This window comes from Argentina silus (genome assembly GCF_951799395.1).
Source record: "Argentina silus genome assembly, chromosome: 9".
Classification (NCBI taxonomy): Eukaryota; Metazoa; Chordata; class Actinopteri; order Argentiniformes; family Argentinidae; genus Argentina; species Argentina silus.
The window spans coordinates 10,587,501-10,610,285 of NC_139663.1; the positions used below are offsets into that span (position 1 = coordinate 10,587,501).

Consider the following 22,785-nt stretch of genomic DNA (forward strand, 5'->3'; position numbering starts at 1 on the left):
TGCCTTTTTCATGAGCATATGCAGCTCCAACAGAATGTAGCCGATACCCCAAGAAGAGCTCAATGCTAAATTGTCTCAAGGCCTCAGCCTCAAGTCACGTAAGGAAGCCAATAATAAGCTGTCTACCTGTTCTTGTCCAGTGTCCAGTGATTATGAGCCAATCATTGACCTGGCCATGTGCATGTCAGTCCTATTGGGTCCAATTATTGGACTCCAATGTCCATGTAAGGAGAATGCAAACACAGATGAATGCAAACCCTCTTGAATTTTTGGTCTGCTCGACTGGGGCACAATATTCTCAGATAATCAGGCCATGCAGGCGTGTTCTATAACAGTTGGCCTAGGTAGCACTTAAGAGAAAGAATGTGGTCTGTGGATAAACCCAAACTGGAATAGGGTTGCTGAAATAGCTTTGAAATGACACTTGGAATTCGGGATACGATGCATCACACAGGCCTATAGTGAGAAGTCAAACGTATAGCGGTATAGGCCTAATCGCAGCCAGGCTCGGCCATTTCTGTGATGTGATTGAGCCCAGGTATACCGTCCCGTCTCCTGGGAAGGAACAACCAAGATAGAAAAATTAACATTGTTTTCTCCTCACTCACCAAAGTATATCCTTTGCCAATGTGAGTTTAGAGGGCAGTCCTATGTTGGTGTGAATTTTGTGAAGGGGGGGGGGGGCGCATCAGAGGCTTTTTCAACAATCCTATTGGGTAATTGAATAAATGTTCTACTGTGTTTCACTTCCATTAATCTTCATGCAATTAATAGTCTGCCTTTCATAATGCTTGTTAGTGATCGAGCAGGGATAAACGATATCAGGTTTGCCTTGAGTGGGCTATCAAAGACGATATGTGCACCATGTTACAATTTCTTGCGGAAATAATAGGCCTAATAGTTTTAAGCATAAAGGCATTTGAAATCTTAATGCCTCCTTTAATTTTTCGTGTTGCCAAGGTTGTGTTTTCAATCAATAACATCAACCCCTCTTCACAAATGTAATTAGAAATATTGTGTGGTTACATAACAGCTTTCTCGGTTTCTGTTTTAGTTAATTTATGATTAAATCAAAAGAAAGAAGTTCAACCTATTTTGGAGTGCATCCCATTTTCTTTCATGAGGTTACATAAATTACTAAATTGTTAGTAGGCCTTACACATCTGCACACTGTTATGAAAAAACTAAATACAAATATGCCTGTGGTAGCTGGGAGGTTTCAGCTGAGATAGAGTAATTGGCTGCATATAGCCCAATCAGGCCTGCTTGATTGTCTTTTTAAAAAATGAATCTCCTATCCTTGTATCAATTTGCAACCAAATGGAAACAGTCCACCAAAGATGTATCAGAGTTAGTAATGTGCTTTTCATTTATCTTCTCTTTTTTCTCTCTCTCTCGCTCTATCTCTTTCTCTCAGTCAAACACATCTGAGGTCACAGGTTAATTTCTGTAGTGGCTTAACACAGGGGACTGACAGCAAGTAGTGTATCACAATGCGGGTATGAGTCATAAGCACTTAAACTCAGAATACAAATACCAGTCCCAGCATAACATATTAGCATTCTTTGATGTGTGATGCATGTATCCCAACTGTGTGTGAACTGTGGACCTTCAAATAACTATAACACAATAGCTGGTATGTCTAAGAGGTGATACCGCCCCCTAGGGTCAGCACTGTGTAACACACACACTACACACACAGACACTTTCACTGTAACGCATTGAAAAAATTCAGACCACACTACCCCCTCTAACCTTGTGTATTGTAAAAGAACATTTTTTGGTAGATTTGCATTCCAAATGTTTAGATTGAAGGTTAATACATAGACTTTGCATCATAGTCTAAGTTGATAATTGTATCAAAACTGGACTAGTGGGGGGAAGAGGCAGCATGGAAAGAGTAAGAAAAGATTAAGACGATACAGACAGATGAGATGAGGAAGAAAAGTTTCTTTGGCTGTAAGCAGATGCTGGTTTCAGTGGCAGCTGGTGGGGGAGGGCTCACCTGTCTCTGGCTCTCTCCGTCTCCCTCTCCTCTGGTGTCTAGGAGGCGACAGATGGAGTCCGAAGGTTCTGCTCCAGCCCCAGCACAACTCCTCCAAAGTGAGGGCCACGAGCCACGGGAACATGGGGGCAATGCCCAGCCCCAGCCCTCCCCACCACGGGGGTCAACCGCTTACAGAGAGGGGTCGCCCTCCTGCTTCCTCTCTCACACACACTCTGCTGCCTCCCTGTGGATGAATCAAAAACTACTCACCCAGTAGCCAGCCAGTCAAGCTCCAGTAACAAGAACCTCACAGTAAAAGTATGCCATGATCAGATGCTCTGATCCACATTCTCTTCTATGAAAATAATATTTGCATTCTATAGATTATGTTGGGCTGTATGCTCATTCATATCCACTCTGTGCATACAAGTATATGAATTACTTTTCCCTGCCAGAGAGAATTTCCAGAAAAGTGATTCATGTCCAGAATATCGTGCATAACATTAGACAAAATCTTTGATCCCCAATGGAGAGGATCTCTAAGACAGTACAGAGACTTCATCAGCAGTGTTATAAGACATAAGTGAGACCAAGTCATTTGATCTACTGTCCTTCTATTAACCCCATGCTCATTTGTTTTTTGCCCTGGGGACACTAATTACTGGCACCAAGATATCTGTGGTAAAGAAAATAATGAGCCAAAATAGCAATGAATAAAAAAAACTCCACCTGTTTCCCTTGATAGAGAGACAAGAAGTTTGAAGTATGTATGAAGGACAGAAATACAAAATCATATTATTCAACATATTTCTCTTTAACTCTGGGGGTTTGTGAGACCTACATCTGTCTCCCTCCCTATCAGTAGAGATTTTGCTTCATTCCTGTTCCAGTTTCCACAGCACTAGAGACTGCCTCAGTTGCATGGGTGTTTGTGTTCATTAACTGGAGATGTGAATTATGACTAATGTCCATCTATTCTCTAACAGCAGCAAAACTTGGTTGTTTCTCCTTACTGCAGCTTTTACAGCTCCCTGAGGTGCCTTTAGAGCACATTAACGGACCCTCCTCTGCCCAGGAAGAAAGTGATAGTTGTTGAAAAAGCTCCCTCTCAGCACTAAAGAAAGACAACCAACTCCCACATGCTCCAATATACTGTAGATCTGAACTGTTTTTTATATATCTAAACACTATTCTGAGGGAATTTTAGTGGATAATAAGATTCTCTATTATATTGACTGTGTCTCCATAAAGTTCTGGGTCAGAGTGACAGACTGTGCTACTCAGAGTGAACATGGAGCCCAATGGGAGAGCCAAACCTCTGCAGGGCATCAAACTTCAAATAAAATAAAATCTAACTTTATTTATATAGCATATTTTATACATGAAGGTAACACAATGCACTTCACAAAAAAAGAAGAGATAAATAAAGGCAGAAAAGACAATCAAATTAAAAAGATGAGACAAAACAGCACTGTAGAGACTAATGCATGGTAAAAAAATAATAAAAAAAAATAGGATAACATAAAAGACTAAAAGACTAAAGTACTATAAAACACCCCAAATAAAAGCAAAGTAAAAAAAAAAAAAAAAAAAACACGCTATGAGATCGTTTGTATAATTTCAGCCGACAGTTCTAAACGTAGCGCTAATGAGCAGAAACAAGTCCCCATCGCGTGCCTGCAGTGTAGTGCGTATGCGTGTGAATTCCACGCAGCCCAATGGCATGGGCCCTTACACACAAAATGAAAGTATAATTCAACAGTAGGCTACTGCTGCTTCAAAGGTTGGCGCTGATGAACTAGGGATTCCGTGGCAGAATGAGGTAAAACAGTGATTAAAAGCATAGATTTTATTTGTACAAACTATACATTGACCATCAGGACCCAAAACGAGAGGTTTAAAAAATACAATAGTCGCGAACTGCAACAGATTCTCCTTCAAATCAATCTCACACGCATACACTCCACACTGCAGGCACTGCGACCACACGACGGGGACCCTTTTCTGCTCATTAGCGCTACATTTAGAACTGTAGGCTAAAATTCTACAAATTATCCCGTAGCATCACTTTAAGATCCGAGTCAATGATGACACCAAGTTTTTAGCCTGGTGCTGGGTGTTAAGTGCTAGCGTCTTTAAGTATGCAGACAGTTTCTCTCTTTCGACTTTTGCTCCAATGACTAGTACCTATGTCTTATCTTGGTTGAGCTGGAGGAAGTTCTGTGACATCCATACATTTATGTCTGTCACTGGACCAGCGATGCCAACCCACTTCTCAAGTCTAGGCATGATGGGATGTCTCTGACAGACTGTTCAGATCAGTGAGGATGGTGATATGTGGACCTAGATTGTAGATTGGACTAGATTCTCAGGCTCTTTTTCTAAATATTGAGGTAAAGTGAAACATTTGAGTAATGGAACATGTCCATAGGTTGAACCACTACATGGAGATCTAAGCTCAGCTGTGGCATTTAACAATCAAGCCATGTGGGTACAAGACAGGGTGCCTAGACAGATTACCCATCTATCACACAGTTTACCATTACCATGAAAGACAAAGCCACTCAATGAACATGAAATGAACCCACAGGGACCCATTTCAGCAAATAATTCAGCCATTATCATTCATGACTCAATCACACAGAGGAAATTGCCAAGGGAAAGCATTCCGTCAGTGTTCAGTGGAAGAGAAGAGTGACTGGGAAAACAAAAGGAAGACAGACTGATGGCATGGATAAAGATATTATGCTCGGCCAGAGAGTCCTTTCTTCTATGGATGGTGATGATGGTGCGGGGGGGGGCTTGGGTTGGGGTGTTGAGAGGGGGGTTTTGTAGTGTGGCGCTAATCAGCTGCTGGCAAGCGTATGAGCGGGCGGTCTCCTTGCGGCAGCACCCCAGGTCGAAAGCGGGTTTGAAGTTTAATGATGCCAGCTGCCAGCTCTGCCAGTCTGCAGGCGCTAACGAGCTGGCAGCGCCGAAGGCTCGGGCCACGGCGGTGGCACCTGGAAATGCAGCACGCGTTTCAGGGGGGCGGGGTTCTACCGGGGCTGTCGAGGGGGCTTCTGGAGACCCAGGACGGCACGGAAGGCCCGGATCTCTTTGAAGAGCGCCCTGATTTCCATATTTCATTACGCACCGCTGACTGACAAGGCCCAGCCAGATGTTCTATTTTCAGCTATTTAAATTTTGACCTGCTTTTCTGCAACGGTTGGAGAAAAAAATGATTTAATCAAAACACAGATGCCATGGATGATAAGAACTTGGAGCTGTTTGTTTGTCTGTTGGTTTTTGTTATTATTCTCTATTATTCTCTGTCCCACTTCCTCTGCAAAGGTGCAGACAGAAAATTACTGCCATTTACTTAATTATCAGGAGTTGACTCCAAAGTGCTATGCACTGACACTTTCTTTAGACTACTGAGCCACAGACTCAGACAGTCCCCAAGTCCCTGAGATTTCCAGGATGATTAATTCCATTGGTATTCCTCTTAAATTGGCTGTTAAATTGCAGTGTCCTTACTCTATCCCTCACTCAAAACTACATCGACAGCCTTGACCTTTCTGTGTGTCTGCAGCAAATGGCACTTTGTCAGAAGGAGTAAAGGTGCGAGGGATCAATGTGATTGTGTGATCTACAACAGGATAGGCTTCTTGGTGTGCAGATGTGTTAATACTGTATGTCGGAGAGAGGGAGAATGATTGTGAACGAGGAGAAAGTGGGGGGAGAGAGAGAGAGCGAGAGAGAGAGAGAGAGCAAGAGAGAGAGAGAGAAAGACCAACTTTAGTTGTAGATGGATATTAGATAGCTGAGACAATCTCTCTCAAACTTCACCCCTCTGTCTGAATGAGAGAAACGAGGCCAGAGGAAGACAGGCATTTAGAAAAATCGATCCACACCACTGCCTTTGGTCCCTTCTGAATAGAGCGCGCAGCAGGGATGGAAGAGAGGTTTATTCCTCCAGTGGTGCATCCTACTGAGATCTCTCTGGCATGGTGCGTGAGTGAGGGAGCAAGTAACCAAGGCAGAATATGTGCATGAATCAGACTGTAATCAAAAGTTACAACACATTCTCAGTTTAGTTGACTTTGTCTCCATTATTTGTATCAACTTCTAATAAACCATGCATATTAAAATCAGATAAAAAAGAAAACAATCCGAAAGGACACTCAAAATGGTGCAGCCGAGTAGGCAGGTGTAGAATTAATGAACATAGAAAGAATGGATTCGCTTGCATTCTAAGAAGTACGCTGGTGTGCAGTAAAGTGAGGAGCTCTATAGTGTACTGTAGAGTAAGAGATAGTAGCGTATCTAAAAGATGGTGTTAGATAAAGCTGTGTGTCTACAGGAGAGGTAATGTACAGTTTAGAGTGCTGTAGAGTACATCTGTGTGCATCTGTGCTTAAGAGGGTGCCTGGGAAACCTCAGGACTGGGGAATGGGAGTGGGTTGTCAACACATGAGCCTATCCATCACTCTAATCCAATCAGGTGTGAGCACTCTCAGACTGTAACCCAATCATCAGCCAGTATCCCTTTTAGTACCCCGTGCCACCTGTCATTACCACACAATGTGAGACAGTGTAATGTTATGGTACCGTATTATTCACTGAGGTCATTTCAGCACAACTATAAGTGTGAGGGTTCACCTGGTACCTGTCAAAACCGATTTGTTGCGCCACAAATCTTGATATAACAGATAATTTATCATTAGAATCAACCCAGAGATTGGTTTTGGAGCCATTTTTCCTTGGTTTGTTCATTGTCATTGTTTTTGATTATACAATAAACATTTTCAGTTTGATTCATCAAGCCATCATTTTCATTACGAGTCATTGGATTTAATATTTTTGTGATTTGACAAGCCACTTGGAGCAAAACGATGCTGTCAACAAAGGAAACTGTGAGTATACCAGTTTAATGTATGAACAAAGCCAATGGTCAATCGTTTGCTGTTTGGAAGAAATTTGAAGCTCATGTAGTTGTCCTCTGTGGCTCAGCTGGTAGAGCATGGCGCTAACAATGCTTAGGTTGTGGGTTTGATTCCCGCTGGGACCATATATACTGAAATGTATGCGCTCGCTAAATGGCATATATATTATGTATGGAAACAGTGTCGTGACTGTATTTGGTGCAAGTGAAGCACCACTGGAATTGCTCTGCTGTGCTTGAAGTTTGGAACAAAGAATTGTGACTGGAAATCAAATTGGTGGATGAGGAAAAGTTGGACAAGTTGATTGGCACTTTGCCGATAGAAGCTGGGCATGTTGACAAAAAAAATCATATCTCACTTTGAAAGATAAAGCTGCAGTTTTGGAAAGGAAACATGCACTTGGTATGGAAGAGGCCCAACGTAAGACAAAAAGAGAATCAATGGAAATGGAAGCTAAGCTGAGCTGGCTGCTTCTGTCGCCAAAATCAAAGTTTCTTGCACAAGCAAGAAAAAGTTGAATGAATGACAAAGCAAGCTGGACTGAAAGTGACCACAAATGGTGCATTCATGACCAACTCAGAAACTCCACCTGTGATCTCGAATCTCTCAATTGCCACCTGTGATCTCGAACCTCCAAGTTCGTAGCTTTCAAGTGATTTGAGGTCAAGAACTCCAAACAACATGACAACCCACAGGTGATGGCTAACATTGGCCAGTTATACCTGCTTTAACTTTTAACCGGCTGAATCCAGTCTTGGTGAACGACGTCCTGAGGGTAGGTGGTAGGCTCAGCAAGTCTGCCAACCTGAGGAAAGGAAACACCGAGACGTCCTCCCCAAAGACAGCAATGTTTCAAAACTGATCCTTTGTCACATACTTGAGCTGGTAGGCCACAGCGGGAGAAATCACATTCTATCCCATCTAGCCTCAATTTTTCAGGTGGGTGGGAAATAATACACAGCACTGAGTACCTGCAGTCAGTCATCCAAATCTCTGCAAATATATCTAATATAAGATATTCATAAGCTCAGCTTCACCTGAGGATCCCTTTGCTAAGAGTGGTATGATCCGGGTAAACATTCATATTCCCAGAGAGCAGTGAATGTTCTGTATTGTGATAAATATAGATTTGTTTTATTTTCAGTAATGGTAACAGCTTTTCATAGAAAACATTCATATCAAAAGACTAAATGTCAAATGGATTTTTGATTTGAAATTTAACTTTCTTTCAGTTGAACTTTCTGAGTTAACAGTAATAGTGAATGAACGTGATGGTGGACAAATTTGAAACTCATAACATAAGTGCACAAGAAATCTCATCATGCTGTTTTGTATTGAATTGCAAAAAGAGATTAACTTTCTGGCGACATGCGGATAAGATGTGCATGTCAAACATCACCCCAGTATTGCTGTGTTTCCATATTGACCACCAAGAATACAGAGATTCACCTCTCTGCAAACAAGGACTGTGATTCTCTGCGTTCCTCACGTTGCTGGTGTGACCCTGCTAACCTCTGTGCTATTATATGAAATGCCCGTACAAACGGCCTGAGTCTGGCATCTAATGCTGAGGATAACAGGTTTCCCTGTTATGTAAACATGGAACATTTGTGAATGTGTCGGGGGGGGGCTGGTGGATGTAGAGGGGTGGGCTTAATGCAATGCATGACACCATTCCTCATTACATTACAGTATCTGCATGCCTACTGTATGTGAGAGCGAATGACATATGTATGTGATAGCATCGAATACACACCTACCAAACACTTTATTAGGAACACTATCCTAATACTGGGTAGGGCCTCCCTTTGCTCTCAAAACAACCTCAATTCTTCGTTTCATTGATTCCACAAGATGTTGGAAACATTCCTTTGAGATTCTATCCATGATGACATGATTGCATCACGCAATTCCTGCAGATTTTTCAGGTGCACTCTCAAGCTGTGAATCTCCCGTTCTACCACATTCCAAAGATGTTCTATTGGATTCAGATCCGGTGACCTGGAAGGCCACTGAAGAACACTGAACTCATTGTCATGTTCATGAAACCAGTTTGAGATGACTTTTGCTTTGTGACATGGTGCATTATCATGCTGGAAGTAGCCATTACAAGATGGGTAAATTGTGGCCATGAAGGGATGCACATGGTCAGCAACAATACTCAAATAGGCTGTGGCATTCAAGCGATGATTGATTAGTATTGGGCCCAAAGTGTGCCAAGAAAACATTCCCCACACCATTACACCACCTCCACCATGAGAAGGTGTACAGGTGTTCCTAAAGTGTTCAGTGAGTGTATATGTTTCTCTCTCCCTTATGCATGCTCACACACACACATTTAATGATTAAGGATGGGAAATATATAAAGGAATGGACAGTGTGTGAGTCGCTGATTCTTGCTTTGCTTCTGGCCAACCTGACCCCAGGCATGACCTGCAGGAGACAAATTGCTGCTGTAACATTCACAGCCTCCTTTAACACACTCATTATTTTCTCTCAGCAGCCCTGGCAATGCAGTGACGCATACTGTTGACTGAAATGATTTACTACATACTAACCATACTACTGTACATACTATTTAGAGCCTCCTGTTTAGTAAAATGTATTCAGTAAGTACTGAGAAACCGTCAGCTACAGTTAAACCATGTTGTTCATGGTAATTGGTTACATTTTCCTACTGCCCATCTCCCTTACCTGCTCCATTGAATTTTGGGACCAAAATCGGAAAGGACTTGTTCACTTGTGCAGTGATCTCATGCTACATGGAATAGCACATGTAGTATGACATTCTGGCATACATACTCAACTTCTGTACATTTTGCATATTACTAAACTTTCTCATCTTGCATACTAAAACGCCTACTAAATAGGTCGCAGTATGAGCATTCAGACATGGCCGAAAAGCCATGCGTCCTGCAAAGGGGTCAGAGTTCATGTGGAGGAGGGTAAAGATGCAGGTCAAAGTGGAACTATGATTTTGTGTTGCCAAGACCCTTGGAGAATTCCCAGCTTTTGAGCCATTTTCTCTGAGTTCCAGAGCACCAGAGCTGTCAATCATCGCCAGTCTATTTTGACCGTTCATATGTAGATGTAGGGGGAAGTGAGGAAGAGGAAGGGAGTAACACAGAGCAGAAATTGGACATGGACATGTTTTTGTAGCTTTTACATTTTGTCATACAACATTGTAATGCCGTAATCAACAATGCGTTTCACATGCATAAAAACGATACTGTGAGAATATGGGTTACATGTACATACACATATGAGGCAAGTACACTGTAGCTCTTCCAACATCCACAACAACTCTCTTATAAAGCACCAAACGGTAAAGAGGCATTTGTAGAACAAAGTGAAGCTGTGAAGGAAAGAGTTCCAATTGCACTTCTCTCAACTTCAGCTGAAATAACTATTCTATTGGAGACAAAGCCTGCGCCAACCTTTGAGAGGGTGGGTGAAGTTTTAGATGAGGCTTTCTATTCAAATGTGAAGGTCTCCTTGACATTTCCTGTGTTGCGTTGGCTGCACATTCTTGTCACATTTTTCCAAGCCGGAGAGATGCACAGCGTGACCTGTTGACATTTACAAACTCATCAGGCAGAGAGCGATGACATTCTATAAGAAGAAACACCTCTGCACCTCCCTCTGCGAAAGCTGTTTCATCCGCTAATTTTAATACTCTCCTGAGCAAATTATGTTTGCTGTATTCATTATGAACACAACGCCAGCCTGTCTTGGTGTGGTCAGAGCCAGTCAGAGACTAAAATACCTTCAGAGAACATGTCCAGTAATGCTGCAGTGCAGCACTCTGCAGATGGTCAGACCATGTGCATATTTTAGATATAGAGATTACATGCAGGATCTAGGATCATTATGGCAAATTGATAGGTCAAAAGCCTCTGCATAGTTAAGTTCAGCAGAATCGGTGTCTCTCGAACACCCACCTACACTCACCAAACACTTTATTAGGAACACTATACTAATACTGGGTAGGGCCTCCCTTTGCTCTCAAAACAGCCTCAATTCTTTGTTGCATTGATCCCACAAGATATTGGAAACATTCCTTTGAGATTCTGGTCCATGATGACATGATTACTTACGCAATTCCTGCAGATTTATTCAGGTGCACTTTCAACCTGTGAATCTCCCGTTCTACCACATCACAAAGGTGTTCTATTGGATTCAGATCCGGTGACTGGGAAGGCCACTGAAGAACACATGAACTCATGGTCATGTTCATGAAACCAGTTTGAGACGACTTTTGCTTTGTGACATGGTGCATTATCATGCTGGAAGTAGCTATAAGAAGATTATTGTGGCCATGAAGGGGTGCACATGGTCAGCAACAATACTCAAATAGGCTGTGGCATTCAAGCAATGATTGATTGGTATTAACGGGCCTAAAGTGTGCCAAGAAAACAAACCCACACCATTACACCACAAGAAGGTGTACAGGTGTTCCTAATAAAGTGTTTGGTGAGTGTATATGGCACTGAGGGCTGTCTTGACCACCACTAGAGGGAGCTGCTTGTATTGTGACCATACTCAAGCATGCAGAGCCATGTAGATCAGTCCCTGGACAGCAGCCAAGAGTACAGCGCAATATACTGACAGGGAAACGCAGTACAAAGGTGATGTGAAGTAACAATTGAGAACTTGTGTTTACACAAACATTAGAGAATTCCAGAATAGGTTGATACCAAACCATGACAAAAACAAGCTGTGAAATTCCTTTGACTTAACAGAAATCTACAACATAACAATTTCAAGCAAATAATGAGATGGGAACCTGCAAACAAAGTCTGTACATAACCTCTATAACGAATACTGGGTATAAAGAAATGCACAGAGACAAGTCATTTCCTTTGTATACAGGAGAACAGTCTCCTTCACTTTATTGCAGCTCATTCTCTGCAGCAGAGAATGAGGGGAAAAAGTGGATGGTTGAAAAAGTCACAACAGGATGCGATGGGGAAACTCAAATAGATAAAAGAAACATTTGTGCGGTTTAGCCTCTTTGCATCCAATGGTTTAAGGGTAGAAGGATTGAAGTTATTTTCTCTCAAGTCTTTGGACCAGCAGCAATCCAACAGTAGACAGTAGTTTAGAAGTCAGGACCATTCTTCGTCAGCTTGCTGTAGTCCATGTTTACAGAGTGGAACTATGAGAATGAAACAAAATAACATGCTCAGGACAAGCCCATATGAGATAGGAATCTGATGAATAAGGGTAGATACTTGGGATAGCAAAATTCTGCTTTGACTTTACAACATTACTCATGACTGTTTAGTGTAAAACTTGGTTTGTTATTGTGACTGACAAATTGACTGCTTGATCAGATTTGTTGTCCACTTTAACAAGATTATCCTGTTAATGCTAGGATTAGTGAAATAAGACTACAGCTCAGTGACATTTCTGGCTCAAGACACTGCTCTAATATAAGCCATACAACTGTGAACAAGTTGACACATAAGAAGGCAAGACCAAGGACAGACAATGGTAGGTGGCAATACATTTAAACACAAGGCATCATGCTGCAACTGAAAAATAAACAACATACCTTTGACTGATGGCTGGCGTCCACTTTGGTCCAGGGCTCAGGGTTGTTCTTGCGATCCCAGCTATGGAAATAAACAAAAAAAGATGCCAAATTACTGATTGAACTAATCAGTTGTCATAACACGAACATCAATATGCTTTTACTTTGAAGCAGAAAAACAGTTCAGCAACAAAGATTCAATGGCATCGGACTGGCAAGTAGCTTATATGCAACTATAGCTAGATAACGACAGTATATGTCGTATGTACTGTCCTAATTTAGGGTAGCCTAGTAGTCCATATAGCAACGGAGTGTAATGGGCTTGCTGTTTAATCTGGGTTCTTACCAAACGTGCGCTCCCATGCCCAGGCGAGCTAGGTACATCATGGACATGACTGCCCCACCGCCGATGAAGAAGAAGAGAGGGATCAACTAAAGGGATTGCACAAGACAGTAGGTGGGATTGCATTACTAGTGAAGGACGCAGGGTAACGGCACCATGGCAAAGAGAACAATAATATTCAAAAACACGATCCTGCACTAAATTGATGTACAACCAAAATCACCATTGCAGACATTGTGTTGCTGCAGGATATTGACTGTGTTTAAAGGAAAGAAGGGCAACTTGGGTGATTATGTGGTGGTGCTGTGTAACCTGTCCTCGCGTCAACCGCCTCGTCCTTGATGCTTGGCGTCCACAGAAGTAGCTAGCTGGTGGCTAACGGCTAACTAACGCCCTCAGGATTAAACCACTGAAGCTAAGCATTTGCACTCAAACTAATTCAACAAACGAATTACTAATAACTATAAAATATTCGATGAGGATATTGAGATGTGATATATAGAGGGACAATGTTACAAAAATGTCACAACATATACTCTGTCAACGTATACTCTGCCAACGTCAATGTCAACGTATACTCTGCCTGCTAGCTAGCTAGCTTGCTAACAAGTTGGCTACCACATAATTGTTCAAGACAATTCCCAATGCCATCCCCTGTAATATGAAAGCAGTACTTACTGCAGGGTGACTTCTCAGCTGCTTGCTGACTGTGTTCAACATTCTGGCGGTTGTTAAGGTCGACTTATCCCAAACTGTACAGCAATAAACGGCTCAACGTTGGCCTTGCCAGAAACCGTACCCACGTAACTTTCAACTGCGAACGACAGCAAGAGAGAGGAAATCACAATCTAGGGGTCCTTGCTGCCCTGCCTGACTGATAAAACTCCATACTTATACTGATTTTATCACTCGTAAAGGGTAGTAAATTAATTATGTTATGATGTTACATTGTATATGATTTTATGAGCAGTATTCCAACGTGGTTTAATGTAACCAGAGATATCTCACAGAATATGTGTTTGTTTGTTTTTTTCATCAGGCAATGCTGTAATGAACAACCCTACATCTAACATAGATCTGAGACATTTTGCATAAAAGAGCAGATAGCTAGGTATATAAAATGAACAGAATGACATGATGCATGTTATCATGAGGTGTTTGATGTCACCTTCCCTATTGGCTGTCCATTTTCAAAGGATATTATGTCTGCTTGAGAAAGTTTGTGTATAGTTTTGTATTTCATGCAATGTGTACCCTCAACCATATTTGTGCACCATATCAATCCTTGCAGTTAATTTGTGAATGTGTTTCTATTGGCTGAGCTTAATTTATGTGGCTACCTGTAGCAGGTGCTAGCAATTGGAGTCTATGATGTACAATTAATCTATGGCTGTGTTCCCAAATGCGTTCTTGCGCTGTAGAGCATATCCGTACATTGGTATATGTGCTAGAAAGAGCGCAAAAACGCATTTTGAAACAGACTATGATTACTAGTGCACATGCTTTTAAACTGATGTCTCAGTGTAGTTTGCCAGTATCTACGTGTTTACTTGCTTTGCATCTGCAATTTTAAAATAGATTTTTAATATTGCAAAAAAATGTTTGCTTTTTAAAGTGTTACCAGCTCTCTCAAACACACCCAAACATTTATAATGTTGAGAATTAGGAACCGGGTCATTGACAGTTTGGTGATAACCCTAAAACAGTGGGAAGTAATCACATAAAAACACAGAAACAAACCAAATCATGTCCACATTATTTTTTTATTTCATCTGGTTGTAATTCTCTGACAGTAAACTGTACATGATGTTGGCAGGTTTTCATCTAGTTTAGCAGAAATGTAAATCAGAACATTATGCTATAGCAGTTCTAGGGTTTCCCTTTTATGTCCATGGCATCTCCTACATTTCTTTAATAATATTAAAAAAAAGCAACCGCTATTTTACCGTCGGCTTGGATATACAGTAGAATGATACATTGTCATACAACAGATCAACCAATCAACAGATGTTTGACGCTTGTAACTGAATGGAGGTGGAGATAACATGCCCTGCTCGTGGACTGCATCATTGTATATGTTCAGAACCTTGTGCATGTCTCAAAAGTCAAAAACTTGAGATCTGATAACATCTCTATTTGATTGCCTCTGCAGACTGACAACGCTGTCAACTCATGTAGTGTGGTAGGATTTGCTGCAACAGATTTGTATATACTTGTACAGTAAAAACAAAAAAAACTGAAACAGTGAAAACCAGGCATTACTTGGTGATAAGTTCATGAGGTAAATACTGGAGCTAAGATGTACAGGTCTGTATGGTTCAGATTTAGTCCAGAGAGCACAGGAGCAGCCTCAACAACCACAAGTTCTGTTGGGGCATTTCAGCAAGCTGGAGTCACACCTAATTATACACACGTGTTATCATCTTCCCTCCACTTGGCCCTCTCATTCGGTCCCATGTCCTCTTCACATGGAGGTGGTCTTGCATTCTAAGTGGATGCTGCCTAGGTAAGTTCAGGAGTGATCACAAAAATAATGCTTCATCAACATGGTCACAAATATAGGAGAATGAGGACATAAAAAATATAGGGGCTTCTTTCTTCAACATGATTAAATTAAAACATGATAATAATATGGTAACTAACTATAACAATCCATAGGCAGGTGTGCCTGGGAGGGACGCTCAAAGAGATACTGGCAATGAATTCCTGTCCATTGGACAATTGGTTGGATAGTCTTGTCATCACACGTGTTCCAGATAACCTTATGTTGTCTTCTTGGGTGCCTTGCCAAATTTGGCATCCAGGCTAAGACCTAAAATGAGAAAGCACACAATAGGGTTTAAAAGGGGGAGCAGGGAGGAGAGCAGTGAGATGTCATCAGCCACAAATAGATAATTCAGTATTCTAGGCTTTTCAGCTCTGATGGCATTTGGCCAAAAGTAGCTTGGAGGACCAGTTGTCCAAGAAGTGATGCAGTAGAGCTCAGAGGCAGGAGCATGTGGTGAAGAGTGATAGCAAGAGTCAGATACAGACAACAAAGCAGGAAAGAAGTATTAAGAGATAGTCCACTGCTACTCACCAAGGAACACCAGGAGCGTGCCGATCCACTGCATGGTACTGATGACATTGCCGAACAAAAGGACGGAACCGAGGATGGTGAAGAACTTCCTCGTGGTGGTGACGATAGAACAGGTGAGAGGGCCAAAGTACACCACTGTCATGAAGATGAAGGTCTAAGAGGAAGAATGAATGACTGTCACTATAGAAGCCCTCTGCTAGATTGCCTGTCACAGCATGAGAAAGATTAGCATCAAACACAGTCGCACGCACACACACGCACGCATCTCAGACCAACCTGGCCTAAAGCGCTGGTTAATCCAAACAGAAGAATGTTATAGAAGATGCTTGGGTGGCGGTCAGTGAAGCTCAGGAACTCCCATACCTCTCCTGTAGACAACACCCCTGTGAGAGGGAAAGAGCGAGATGGGGATGAAAGAATTTCATCTTAAAAGGATTTAGCATGCCGCAAACATGATTTAGATCCCTTATCACAATTGATATTAAATTCAAGTTATAGACCTTGTACCCCAATTGTATCATGAATTGAGATCATAATTGAGACGAGTTACATTGATTGAAAATACAAGAACACGTGCCATCAAACTAATGCATGCTGTGGGTGAAGACATTTGGTTACATGATCCAAATTAACTGTGGAATGGATTATGGGCTCCTCCTCGTGGTATGGAGCAGTAAGAGCAGCTTGATTTGCTTGAATAACAACTGAGGAAGTGAATACTGTTTAGAACAAAGCCAAGGAGAGGTATTTATTTATTTGTGAGGTAGATATTTTTAAATGGCAAGTGAGGGAGACACTTGTTTGAAAGAGAGGAAAGATGAGAACAAGAAGTTGTTAACCTAATAAGGCTGTATTGTATTAGGTTAAAGAGGAAAGAAGGTGAAGATACAGTATGGTAAAAAGGGTTGGGAGGAACTTCACTTTGCAGAGAAGTCCTGGACCCTTTATCAATTGTTAGAAACTCGATTCCTCACGTCCTCTCCTCTGTCCTCCACTCGCTCCCTTCTCCAAAAGCATTGGAGGAGAATATCTAAGGGGAGGAACCTAGGTCTTCTCTTCCAATGCCTTTTGAGTAGTAAGTGGATAGACAGGAGAGGATGCAAGGAATCATGTTACCAACAATTGAGAAAGGGCCCTACAGACAAACAGGGCACACTTCGCATAGGAGACAGGTGACTCACCTAGTCCCAGCACCAGGGTGGACCACATGTTGATGTTGAGCATCATATGGTTGGCACTGGTCTGGAAGCGCCCTCTCATGTGGTCCTGGGCCACACCTGTCAAACCGTCCATTGTCAGAGACAGCAACTAGGATAGAGGGAGGCACAGTGTATCACAGTACTGTGGAGACCCTATAAAAACAAATATATTAATTCCAAACTTACATGAACTATTATCCTTGCATTAAGATAGACTCAATTCAACTTATTGAGTGATTTGTTGATGACATTGCATTTTAGCTCATTTTAAGAGTGCCATAGCAAAGGGTCTGAATACTTATGTACATGAGGTATTTCTGTATTTAAATTTTAATAAATTTACTGACATTTCTAAAAACCAGTTTTTCGCTTTTCTGGGGTCTTTCTGGGGTATTGTGTGTGGATTGTGAATTCTTTTAATTTATCCATTTTAAATTGAGTCTACAAGACAACAAAATGTGGAAAAAGTGAAGGGGTCTGAATACTTTCCAAAGGCACTGTAATTGTACATACGGCCACCATCGTACATACAAACACAGAGACACTGACGATGAAGACAGAGGATCACAGGCAAGGAGGCAGGGACAACATAGGCCAAGACAAACTAAACTCTTGTGAAAGGCAATGAGACATATTTTATTGAATATAAGGTTATGGGTGAGACTAGAGTGTGAGGACAGTTGCACACTCACCAACAGAATTTCCCCAAACCCGAAATAATGGTCATCAACGGAGGTCGAGCTCTTGTTGGGTTTATAGAGGAACAGGGCCACCCCGCTCACGATCAACAGCACACACAGGTACTTAGCCATGGGGTACTTCTTCCTCAGTATCGTTACACCAAGGATCATCACTGGGAAAGCAATGACACAGTTATCAGCAGTGTTTATCACTCATCTTTTTGGTGATGCACAATTAAATATACAGTCAGGACCATGATCACGGTTGCATCCACTTATGGAAAACGATGGAGTCCTGCAGAGTATCACTACTGCATACAAGCCAGTGTGTGCATATTGCAACATACCATGGGGATAAGAGATAACCTTCACATAGAAACCTGTGGTGATTGGATATATTCCCATGTATATTACCCTAAGGTTCAAAGGTGCAAGGCACCAAGAATGTATTTCAACTGAGCAGGGATACTGTAAACGTAGTCTAAAGGGCCGTACAACTGCAACTGTAGGAGGGGCTGACACTGAAACACGACACAGCGCAGAGGCTGAGCATGAAAACATAAGTAGAGAGGAGAAATTCACCCCTCAAACCTGTACTGTTCATTCAAGCCCGGGGCTAAGTAGTTACATCATTACAACATAGCTGGGGTAGGGCTTGGCAGGAATGGCTTATGGATATGGCAGAGAAGAGGACACAGAGAGTGAAATCATTATATCACCTACCTGGAATGGGTTTACAGGACTTCCCCAGCACCTGTGACAACATGAAATAATAGGCAGTTTAGATTACAATAACAACAATCTAGCTCCACACCAGTGGAGGCAGAAATTGGAGGACGTGCTTATTGAAAAGCATGGAATGGAATGAGGAATGGTATCACAAACACACGTGTTTGACGCAATTCCTCATTCCATTCCATGCATTACAATGAGCCCATCCTTCAATTTCTACCTCCACCAGCCTCTACTGCTCTAGACAGACATAATGACAGAGAGAGCTCCAACGAGACCTAATAACAGTGTGCTGTGAGGGGGCGAGTCCCACCTGTGTGGGGTAGTTGACATACTGCAGGGCAGAGTTGCTGGATACCATGGCTCCAAGATAAGAGAGGGAACACAATCCATAGAGCCAGCTCTTGGTGTGGTCCGGTTTGGAACCCTCAAAAAACTGAATCACTGATGATGAAGAGGAGGGATGAAATAAACAAGTGATCAGGAGAAGTAAACAGTGGAGGCATGACTATAACATGAGACTCAATCCCAAGTCTTACACTTCCAGGGTTCTGCCCACGATTTTTGAACAAGGTGTTGCTGGATTGCATTATCAAAACCAACTTGTGTTTATTTGTGTCAAAATGCGCTAAACAAAAAATCTTTGCAAAGAACCCTGACTTCATAAATAATATGCATTTGGGCTTTGTAAAAACAGTCAGGGCATGGTACAGTACGATGGACATGACCAAATCGCCTTAGGGCCAAAGAGGTGGAGGTGAATTCTAAGGCCAGGAGTAAAGGTGGTTGTCAACTCACAGATCTTGGCGAACACAGCATTGATGATGCACTGGATGAATACTAGCGTTGTGGCATAGTGGAACGTCTCCTTCTTGTCCCCCTGTCCATACTCTCCTCGCGTGCTGGGTAAACAGGACAAACAGCATTGTATTACATTTTTTGACATTTTTGACATTTAGCACTAGACACTTTTATCCAGAGAGACTTACAACAAGTACATTTGTCTAAAGTAAGTGAATCATCTATATATCAGTCATCATAAGAAAAACAAATCAATGCTTGGACCAGGGGCCATTGACAACCACAATGCTAGAAGGAAGGATTACTATTATTATTATTTACAGTAGAGAAACTGTACAGGGGGGTAGTGGGAATGAAGAGGTCTTGTATGTGTATGTCCAACCACATTGGTATACATTATAGCAAGGGAAGTATTTCAATACTGTGTAGTATTTGTAAAAATCGACAAGGTTTATAGAGATAACAATGTTAGTTTAGAAGGAAGATGCATTTCAACCAAGACTGTGCCTGAGTAAGTGTGCCACGCACCAGATCCAAAACAAAATCACTTGTAACAAAATATGGTCCCTCTCCATCGAGTGACATACCATTGGAGTCATATATGTGACTCATTGAGGCTACAGTACTCTTGACTGCCACTTCTCTCTCCTAATAGTAGTCTTACGTTCTGTGGAATTGGCAACATCTAAGCTAATAGTCTACATAACCAATCTCAGCTGCATTGATAAGCAGAAGCAGTTTTGAGATGATGGTGCCATCTGCCCATTACCCACGTCAGCCTATAGCGACGTGTAATTCAGTGTGTGGCTGTCATGAAGCTCTTGGTCAGTGGCAACAAATGCAACTGTGAAACATGAGATACGATAGATTTAACTGTGTACGAGAAAGACAGTGAATACCAGCTCTCAGCGTTTGCTACTTACATTGTCTCTTGCAATATGCCGTAGTAAAAATAACAAACGAAGACTCCAAGGAAACAAACAATGAATCGTACACGCTCATTCTGCAAGAGCCACTGCTTCCCTGATCCCCTTGCTGATGCCATGCTGTCCTCGAGTAGTCCGGGTATGGAAACCGATATAGCACCGCTCCCCGTACCCCGCAAACCTACGTCCCGCTCCACTATCCCTGAAGTCACAAGCCCGGAAATGATGACACTGTACCCCAACAACGGGGCAAATCACCGTTAGAATATCCGTCTCTATCTTTGTCCTCTACAAATATTTGCCTTAGAGAAAATGCGCCAGTGTTGTAGATTGGGTTGGTTGGTTGCTAGCTAGAAATTACAAAAAGCCATCATTCATTGTTATGTCAACCCCTTTGGCGCACTACAAGTAGTCTGCTTCCAAAACGAGTATGATCAATCATGTCCCGGGACAGGTTTTATTTAAAAAGCATCCCATGTCCGCGGGAAACAATACCGGTGATAACCGTAGAAAGGGGGGTCTTCGACTGGCGAGTTTAGTCAAAGACCGTTGTATGCCTCTCTGATTTGAGATGTTTTCAACAGTAATTAGTTGTGCGCCAGGGCAAAAAGCGGTTCAAGGACCTGAGTGGGTCAGAGAGCCCTAACATACATGCCTGTGCTGCTCTGGAGGATGTGTTGGTAGAGCAGCATGTACACACAACGGTTCGCTACAAGTATTACCGTATTACTGTATGCATGAAACATATACTTAATGTCGCCTGTGTGTCGAATTTTAAGCAATTTAGCTGCAAACAAGACCATAGCATCGTTCATTAAAAAAATCCAACTAACTTTAGAGATCTTCCTCCTATCTTTATAGAGAAAACGAACCCAAGATCCATACAGTTCGATAATTCACGTATTCATGTTTTATCCATTCATTATTTTGTGAATCATTTAATGCTCTTACAATGGCAGTCTGCACGGACTTCTAATGAAGATGTATGGGGGCCTTCCTCTAAATCGTCGCGTGCCTTTTTCTCGTCCTAGGATGTGGATGGATTTTATTGGTCCAAATAAGGCGATAAAGAACTGGATTCGGCCAATGAAACAGATAGTTAAACGAAAGGGGCGGGGCCTATAGTGGAAAAGCACAGATGCACGTGTCCAAGGAAAAGATGACAACAACAAAGAAAATACATAGGTTGACATCATAGACACAGGGGCTTAGGTTTCATTAAGCATGGGTGGGACATGTAACTTTTTGAAAAAGGCATCCCCCCCCGCCCCCACACACTTTTTATCCAATAAATTGCATTTAAAATCCAAATTATAGGATCAGCCGGCCCAGCCTACAGGTGGCCCAAGCAAATCCTGGGAGCCTCGCGATTGCGAAGACCCCCTGATAAGTGATGTAAATACTATTTTGTTTCCTGTAATATTACAGGATGCCAAAACCACTGCATCGTCAACAAGCTGGCCTCGGCCGTCATATAGCGGCTGCCTTTTCTTTCCCACTGCTAGATTCCAGTTGTAAAACGGCATGTCAATCACTCAATATTGGGGGTAGAGAGGTGATTATAGTATTATTGTAAATGTGAGATTCGGCTCCTTTTCAGCAGTATCTTCATTGGCTGTTACTTTCCAAAAACCCTATGAGGTTTAAATTGCCAGAAAATATACATCGATGGTTTGCATCCTCTTTAATAACAATGAACTACATAAGCATTGTACTCAACTGGTTTTCTTGGTTTATTTTCCCATTTAGTATTACTGTCCAACTAAAATGCTTGAACAACTTTGAACATAGTAACATGCATAATAGATAAACAAAAGAACAAACCCTAGAATTTTGATACAAAACAGTATCAGGTAAACAAACAGGTAGTTAAACATGTCCAACGCTGGGGGGAAAACACTTCACAAATTATTCAGATTGTTCATTTATATCAGAACAGAGAAGAGGACAATGTTCATGTCTGACAGAACAGGTGTTTGAACTCAATGCTGCATTTCAAACAATAAACCAGTTTCATTATATATGCACATTATGGCACCTCTGAGCATGAACAGCCACTATAATGTCATAAAGACTGCACACTGTCAACCTGAACAGGAAGAAATTAAATCATGTAATAAACAAGGCGAACACTGGTAGACTAGACTAATAGTACACTCACAAAGGAACTGTAAACCTCTCTACTATATCATAATGAACATTTACTTAACAGATCAAATGAACATAGGAACGCAGAAACACATCCACCAGTCCCCCACCCCCAATGCAAAGCACAATAACCTTTTCTTATCTATGGGGTAAGACAGCATTAAACGAATAGGACATTTTGTATCTTCCTTCAGAGGGCATTTACATAAATCTCAAAAGTAAGTTCCTGAACAAATTAATTTTGTTTGAATATCAACATGGTCTGCCATTTATTCTATTGGGCCCTTACTTATAAATCACATACATTCAGGTTAAAGTTAAGAGTTGGTTCCAACTTAATGCTAACATGTTGGCAACAGGCAACAATGCCCTTAGTTGGCCTCAGTGAGGTATAACAGCTATATTGTATTAACTGCATTGTTGATG

General features: G+C 41.8%; 2 protein-coding genes across 2 annotated transcripts; both read right to left on the bottom strand.

Moving 5' to 3' along the window:
• Positions 1–11,771: 11,771 nt before the first annotated feature.
• ndufa4a (NDUFA4 mitochondrial complex associated a) lies at positions 11,772–13,613 on the bottom strand. Its single transcript, XM_083677877.1, has 4 exons — positions 13,473–13,613; positions 12,798–12,883; positions 12,473–12,533; positions 11,772–12,073 (listed from the first exon to the last, which is right to left on the bottom strand). The coding sequence occupies exons 1-4, from the start codon at positions 13,512–13,514 to the stop codon at positions 12,017–12,019; spliced, it is 246 nt and encodes an 81-aa protein (XP_083534003.1). The 5' UTR covers positions 13,515–13,613; the 3' UTR covers positions 11,772–12,016.
• Positions 13,614–14,538: 925 nt separating this feature from the next.
• Positions 14,539–20,799, bottom strand: slc35b1 (solute carrier family 35 member B1). Its single transcript, XM_083677870.1, has 9 exons — positions 20,209–20,799; positions 19,283–19,386; positions 18,798–18,928; positions 18,476–18,506; positions 17,765–17,925; positions 17,055–17,181; positions 16,150–16,256; positions 15,874–16,027; positions 14,539–15,606 (listed from the first exon to the last, which is right to left on the bottom strand). The coding sequence occupies exons 1-9, from the start codon at positions 20,328–20,330 to the stop codon at positions 15,557–15,559; spliced, it is 987 nt and encodes a 328-aa protein (XP_083533996.1). The 5' UTR covers positions 20,331–20,799; the 3' UTR covers positions 14,539–15,556.
• Positions 20,800–22,785: the final 1,986 nt, after the last annotated feature.

Bases quoted from the DNA above. Each gene is read 5' to 3' on its own strand.
- ndufa4a (XM_083677877.1), bottom strand. From the start codon at position 13,514: ATGTTGAACACAGTCAGCAAGCAGCTGAGAAGTCACCCTGCA. The intron at 12,534-12,797 runs GTAAGAACCCAG...TTATTTCCATAG, and splicing joins GGCATGGGAGCGCACGTTTG to CTGGGATCGCAAGAACAACC. The intron at 12,074-12,472 runs GTATGTTGTTTA...TCATTCTCATAG, and splicing joins ACGCCAGCCATCAGTCAAAG to TTCCACTCTGTAAACATGGA.
- slc35b1 (XM_083677870.1), bottom strand. From the start codon at position 20,330: ATGGCATCAGCAAGGGGATCAGGGAAGCAGTGGCTCTTGCAGAATGAG. The intron at 17,182-17,764 runs GTGAGTGTGCAA...CCTCTATCCTAG, and splicing joins GGTTTGGGGAAATTCTGTTG to TTGCTGTCTCTGACAATGGA. The intron at 15,607-15,873 runs GTGAGTAGCAGT...TTCTCATTTTAG, and splicing joins CACGCTCCTGGTGTTCCTTG to GTCTTAGCCTGGATGCCAAA.